The sequence below is a fragment of the Sphaerodactylus townsendi genome, linkage group LG01, assembly GCF_021028975.2.
Source record: "Sphaerodactylus townsendi isolate TG3544 linkage group LG01, MPM_Stown_v2.3, whole genome shotgun sequence".
NCBI lineage: Eukaryota > Metazoa > Chordata > Lepidosauria > Squamata > Sphaerodactylidae > Sphaerodactylus > Sphaerodactylus townsendi.
Genome location: NC_059425.1, coordinates 3,562,303 through 3,568,981, shown reverse-complemented (window position 1 = coordinate 3,568,981; position 6,679 = coordinate 3,562,303). Strand labels below are relative to the sequence as shown.

General features: G+C 45.5%; 1 protein-coding gene across 1 annotated transcript; it reads left to right on the top strand.

The window, feature by feature from the left end:
* Positions 1–2,082: 2,082 nt before the first annotated feature.
* Positions 2,083–3,042, top strand: LOC125434571 (m-AAA protease-interacting protein 1, mitochondrial-like). The gene is given in 2 exon segments (XM_048500107.1): positions 2,083–2,590; positions 2,933–3,042. Coding segments are annotated over 2 exon segments (618 nt in total).
* The last annotated feature ends 3,637 nt before the right edge of the window (positions 3,043–6,679 follow it).

The following is a 6,679-nucleotide window of genomic DNA, read 5'->3' as shown; positions in this document are numbered from 1 at the left end:
AAAGCCAGTCGGATCTATGTTTACTCCTATCCACTTTGGGTTTCCATAAGCACTGTTATGAGAAGGAGAAGTTCTTTTTTCCTTGAAAATCACTTTGTTAGATATAGCCATTTATTCTCATTCTCTCCCCACTCCACTTTTTTTAACAAGAGGGATTTCTCATTCATCTCTTCGTAATGTCAGTCCTTTCTGTTGTTTAATATTATACACCACAGGGTGGAGCTCTAGCAAGAAGACGGGAAGTTTTGGAAAGGCACTGCATGCCTTCGAACATCTAGAGCCATGGTGACGAACCTTTGGCACTCCAGATGTTATGGACTACAATTCCCATCAGCCCCAATTGGCCATGCTGGCAGGGACTGATGGGAATTGTAGTCCATAACATCTGGAGTGCCAAAGGTTCACTACCACTGATCTAGAGAGTGACATTTGGAGTCTTTAAAATTCCCAAACTCCAAAATCTGCTAAAACTTTTGTCCTGTTCTCTGTGGAAAATGCTTCTTTATTCAAATGGAATGGGTTAGAAAGAGACCCCACATTTCTGCTTCAACCATGGGCCTATTGGAACATCACAGTTTTACAGGTCCTATGGAACTGAGTCAGGTCTGTCCCATTTTTAATTTGGGGTTTTTAATTTGTGCAGGGACAGACCTTGCAACTTGAGAGACACGGCTTTGGGATCTCTACCAATTTTTATAGGGTTGCTTTCCTTTAGAAAGTACCAGAAACCAGAATTTAAGTGAAGTTCAACAACTTTATAAAGAACAAAAATCATGAAAGGTACGCATGCAGTTTGGCAAAGCGCACACAACAGACAGAGTTTCAAGGAGCCTACAATACAAATAGAGGTGAGGTAGATGGGAAAAGAAGAGGTCATTACAGTAAGGGGGATATTTACTTATTCCAGAAGAAAGAAGAACTGAGGAAGCAGGATTCAACAACTGCACTAAATAGACAGAGAAATGGGCACCATCTGGCCTCATTTGGACAGACTAGATATAGGAATTTTGCCCCTCTGCAATACAAGATTTGGCTTCCATCTTAGTCTGAATTGTCTGACACAACTAGAGAAGTGACTGGTAGGAAACATCTCAGAAATCCCCCCCCCCCCAGTCTTGCCATGGGAATGCATGACAACAGCTTGGACCAGAGCTCAAAAAGCTCTGGTTCCAATTGAGGACAGTCAGGAACCACCAGGTGTATTAGCAGAGGCAGTCCTGCAGGTTCAATGGTCCCGGGTGGAGGAAGTGGGAGGGCTTAGGGTTAGGGGGTTAGAGGGTGAGGGTGAGGGTGAGGGGTTCGGGTTTGGCTTAGAGGGTTATGGTTAGAGGGTTAGGGTTAGGGGGTAGGCATAGGGGTAGGAGTAGGGTTAGAGTTAGTATTGGAGGGTTAGGGAAAGGGTTAGGACTTGTGTTTGTTTTAGGGTGAGAGTTAGGGTTAGAGGTTTAGGGTTAGTATTAGAGGGTTACGGTTAAATACGTAGGGTAAGGGTTAGGGTAAAAGTTAGATGTAAGTGTTAGAGGTTACTGATAGGGTTAGGGTTACTGATAGGGGTTGGGTTAGGGGTAAGGGTAAGGTTAGGGGCAGGGTTAAGGTTAGGGTTATGTGTTGGGGTTAGGGTTAGGGTTAGAGAGTTAGAGGTTAGGGTTAGGATTAGGATTAAGGTTAGAAGCTTAGAGAGTTAGGGCTAGGGTTAGGGTTAGAGGTTAGGGTTAAAGGGTTAGAGGGATAGAGGGTTAGAGGGTTAGAGGGCTAGGGTTAGTGTTAGGGTGTGGGTAATGGTTATAGTTAGCATTAGGGTTTTTGTTTAGTGTTAAAGAGTTTTGGTTATATGGTTAGGTTTGGAATATTAGGGTGAAATTTATGGTTATTGTTAGGGTTAGGGTTAGGGTTGGTGTTAGCGTTTGTGAGGGTTAGAGGGTTAGGGTTAGAATTAGGGTTAAAGATAGAGGGTTATAGGTTAGGGTTCAGGTAAAGTTAGGCTTAGAGGCTTAGAGGCTTAGCGTGTTATGGTTAGTGCTAAATTTAGAGGGTTAGTGTTAGGGTTTGAGGGTTAGAGGGTTAGAGTGGAGGCGGGCGATTATGGTGCTCTCCATGGGTCTCTGCTGCAGCCGGGTGCCCACCACGGCTCACCCCCATCGCTTCCTTCTCCTGTCGGCCATGCCTCAGGCCCAGTCGGGCCAGCTCAGGCGTTCCTCCATGTGTTGCCCTCCTCTCCCGGCCCCTTCGCCCCTCCGGCCACCGGCCTTGCCCCCCACATGCTCCTACAGCAGTGACTCTGAAAGGCAGCGGGCACGTAGCATGGTGGTCGTGGGCACCCCCAATCCACTGATGTAGCTCCACGCCCACCTCTACTTCTTCCTAATCCACTCCTACTCTGACCAAAAGTTCACCATCTACGAGTTCATGGAGGGCGCCAATCAGGCCTTTGCTATTGTTTTGAGGTTGATTTCTGAGCATAAATATGAGCTGCTGGAGGAGTTAATATCTCAAGAGATGCTTCTGGTGCTGAAGGAGAAGCTTTCTTTGCTGTCTGAAAACCATAGAAGTGCCCTCACAGCTGACATGGATGAAATAATGTACACAACAGCTCTAGGAGCAGCAGGGGCGTAGGAGGTTAAGAGCAGGTGCACTCTGATCTGGAGGAACCAGGTTTGATTCTCGGCTCTGCTGACTGAGCTGTGGAGGCTTATTTGGGGAATTCAGATTAGCCTGTACACTCCCACACATGCCAGCTGGGTGACCTTGGGCTAGTCACAGCTTCTCGGAGCTCTCTCAGCCCCACCTACCTTACAGGGTGTTTGTTGTGAGGGGGGAAGGGCAAGGAGATTGTAAGCCCCTTTGAGCCTCCTACAGGAGAGAAAGGGGGGATATAAATCCAAACTCCTCCTCCTCCTCCTCCTCCTCCTCCTCCTCCTCCTCCTCCTCCTCCTTCTAGATGTTGGCATATACTACGACAAAACTGGAAGAAAGTTTGTTAGTATCCTGATGCGTTTCTGGTGCCTGAACAATGATGACCTTCCTGACGAAACTCCAGATTAAACCTGGAACTTTAAGCAACAGATTCCCTCAGATGCCATTGCTTGGTAAACACTGTATTCGAGGTTTGGGTTTATCAGTAAAACATAGGGGGAGGCTTCGGGAGGGAAAAGGCTATTTCTAGGCATCTTTTGACCATTGTGGAGAACTCATTGGGTTCAGGGGTAACTAGTGTTTCCAGCTCCAGATGTGAACATTCCTGGAGATTTTATGGTGGTGTTTGAAAAGGGTAGAGTTTAGGGAGGGAGGAGAGACTGAATGTAACGTCATAGAGTCCCATCTTCTATAGCACTCATTTTTTCTCTGAAAAAGATCTCTGTCATTTGAAGTTCAGTTGTAATTCTGCAAGATCTCCAGGTTCTACCTGGAGGTTGGCAATCCTAAGTCTTGAAGCAATCTCTGGGTGACTTGATTCCAACTAACCTACATGGCTCAACTAGGCCTTGCTTCTGTACAACAACAATTACCCAATGAAAACCAATGTTGTGTAATGCTTAGAGCTTCAGAACGGGGGCTGGGAAACCCAAATTTGAATCCTCATCTTGTTGTTGAAGATGACAGGGTGATTTGGGGCCAATCGTATACTTTCAACATAACCAAACTCACAAGGTTGCCTTTCAGATAAAAAGGAGGAAAGGAGAATAATGTAAGCTGTTTTGGTCCCCATTGTGGATAAAGCTGGAGTACAAATTAAGTAAATAAATAATAAATGTACTTGGAGATGGAAGACAGATAAAATGTTGGTTGGTGAATCACTGGGAAAGAAAATGAGGCAGGGACGAGGGGAGAGGATACAGAGGTTATCAGGCTGGAAAGAGGGAATAGTGGGGGGGGGAAAGGGGATACAGGGGGAAGTGAGGTACCACCCCACAAATCCTTGAGGGTGTCAAACCAAGCAAGAGGATGTGGCCCAACGGCCTGTAGCGAGCTACTGGAGCAAGGTTTTCCTAGATCAGTGATGGTGAACCTTTTCAAGACTGAGTGCCCAAATTGCAACCCAAAACCCACTTACTTATCGCAAAGTGCCAACACGGCAATTTAACCTGAATACTGAGGTTTTAGTTTAGAAAAAAATGGTTGGCTCCGAAGTGCGCGTTACTCGGGAGTAAGCTTGGTGGTAGTCAGTGGCTTTGCTTTGAAGCAACCGTGCAACTCTTCCAATGGATGAATAAAGACCCTAGGAGGGTTTACTCAGAAGCAAGCCCCCTTGCCAGCAACCGAGCTTACTCCCAAGTAAATGATCGTAGTTCTTCACATGAAAATCAGTGGGGTTTAACAGAGCTTGACAGGGTTACCTCCACTGCTTCCCCAAAACGAGGTCTTAGGTTTAATGCTAATAATCGAGCCCAGCAGAACTGGTCAGCCTAGATGTGTGGGGGGGCACTCTGTTCTGCAGGGAGTGCTCCCTTGGAGAGAGAGGGCTTCTGAAAGGTGCCACCTCTGGCACCCACGTTGCCATAAGGAGTTCACCTCACCACTGTCCTAGGTGAGTGTCTGAGGTAGAGGTGAGGGAGGAAGTGGAAAAGAGAAAATGTAAGAAAGAGGGGCAGATAAAGGTAGGTTGGATGTTGGGTGAGAAGGGGGAGACTGAAGTAGGGAAAGAGGAGGGGCAAAAAAAACGACAAAAAGGAAAGAGAGGGAGAGGTGGAAACAGGATACCTTTCATAAATGGGTTCCCACTTGTTCAGTATATTATATGCATTTTTATGCATTGCCACTAGTAGGCACCATCTGGACATGTCAGCTTTGTCCTTCTGTAAATAAATCATCTCTGTCAGCCTTGTTCTCCCTTTTTAAAAGAGATCTGTTCTTCAAAATCACATACTTTCCCTTCCTCGTACTGTGATTGACAGCTGCATTGCAGGGTGTTATGCCAGTCATGGAACCCCCATGATTGACAGGTCATTTGAACAGAATTCTGAGAGTTAAGAACCAACAGTTTATTGAGAGAAGAAAATAGAGCTTGGAAACAGCTGTGCAAGCTGTCTGGTGGAGAATTTCCCCTCAGAAGTCAAGTGGAATACATTTGGAGTTGTTTTTTTTTACATTCACATTTTTTATTAAATTTAAAAGTGTATAAGTATAAAACAATTAATATAAATGGAAAAAAGAAAAAAGAAAAAAGAAATATAGGCGGTTTCTGCACGGGCTGAAAGCAACGGCTTCAGCCTGGTAAAACACCATTTTGGTGGGGACCCTTCGCACAGGAGCCGCTGCCAAATCGATGCAGCAGCACTCTGTGCCCACCAAAACAGTGTATTCAAAACTCGCTTGGGGAGTGAGTTTTCCTGCAAACGCCGCTTCCATCCGCTGCCATGCGAAGGCAGCGGGTGGAAGCCAGAGTTTTCCCCTCCCTGGCCCCAAACGCCTCCTTACCTTCTGGTGGCAGCTGCGTTGCTCTATCGTTGCTCTGAGGAGGGAAGGGGACACACACCCTGGTCTCCGGTGCTACAGCCGTTGCTGTGGCCATGGGGGCATGTCCCCTTCCCTCCTCAGAGCGACGATAGAGCGATGCGGCTGCCAGCAGAAGGTAAGGAGGCATTTGGGGCCAGGGAGAGGAATACGTGGCTGTGCAGAGCTTGCTCCAACACCTGCGCATTCCATGGGGCCATTTGTACGAATGGCCCCAGAGCCTGCATCGGCATGATTAATGCCGATGCAGGCTCTCTCCCTTGGCTGTGCAGAAACAGCCATAGATGCATATTACATTTGTCCTTATAAACTTTTTCCGCCTATATTCAAGGCATGATGCCAGAAATATTTATTTATTTATATTTATTTATACTTTCAGCTTTTATACCGCCCCGTCCCCGAAGGGTGAGACTGAAGTATGTCTAAAATAGGGGAGTGACAGTATATAAGTAGGAGAAAAAAATGAACTATATTAGGACGGTTAGTAAAATAGCAAAGAAGAAACCAGAATAGAAAGGAAGAGAGAGAAAGAGAAGGGAAAAGGGAAAAAAGAAGAAAAAGGTATTAATTAGGAAGAAAAAGTCAAGAACATAGTCTGTTGCTGTTCTCCGTGAGAGATGTCTCCATCTACATTTGGAGTTTTTTAATCAGGACAGGATTCGAAGAAAAGTAAAAGAAAAAAAGTTCTAAGGTTTATAGAGTTATTCCTAAGGGTTTAATGGGAGATAGCTCTGGTGAAATACATCATCCCAGGTCAGTTTAAGAGAGAAACCAAGGAAGTGTGTTAATGTTCCCGACTCCTACAAGTGAAGAAACAGAGGCTCATTCCGCACATGCAGAATAATGCACTTTCAAACTGCTTTCAGTGCTCTTTGAAGCTGTGCGGAAGAGCAAAATCCACTTTCAAACAGTTGTGAAAGTAGTTTGAAAACGCATTATTTTGCGTGTGCGGAAGGGGCCAGAGTGTGAAAGAAATTTAAATTTAAGTTCTGCACAAATCCCCTAAAATGAATCTAAAATGTTTTCAGTCCCTCCCCTTTCCGATGATGTATGACTACACTCAACGCCTGGAAACAATTCCTGGCCACAGTTATGAGATTTTTTCCTTTTTTAAAAGTTCTCTGTCAATGTTTCAGAACCTTGTTCTGCATTTTCTACTCCTGGTATACTTGATGCTTCAAAGATCACTCTCCCCTCCCCCGCAAAATTAAAACAAACAGAGATATGC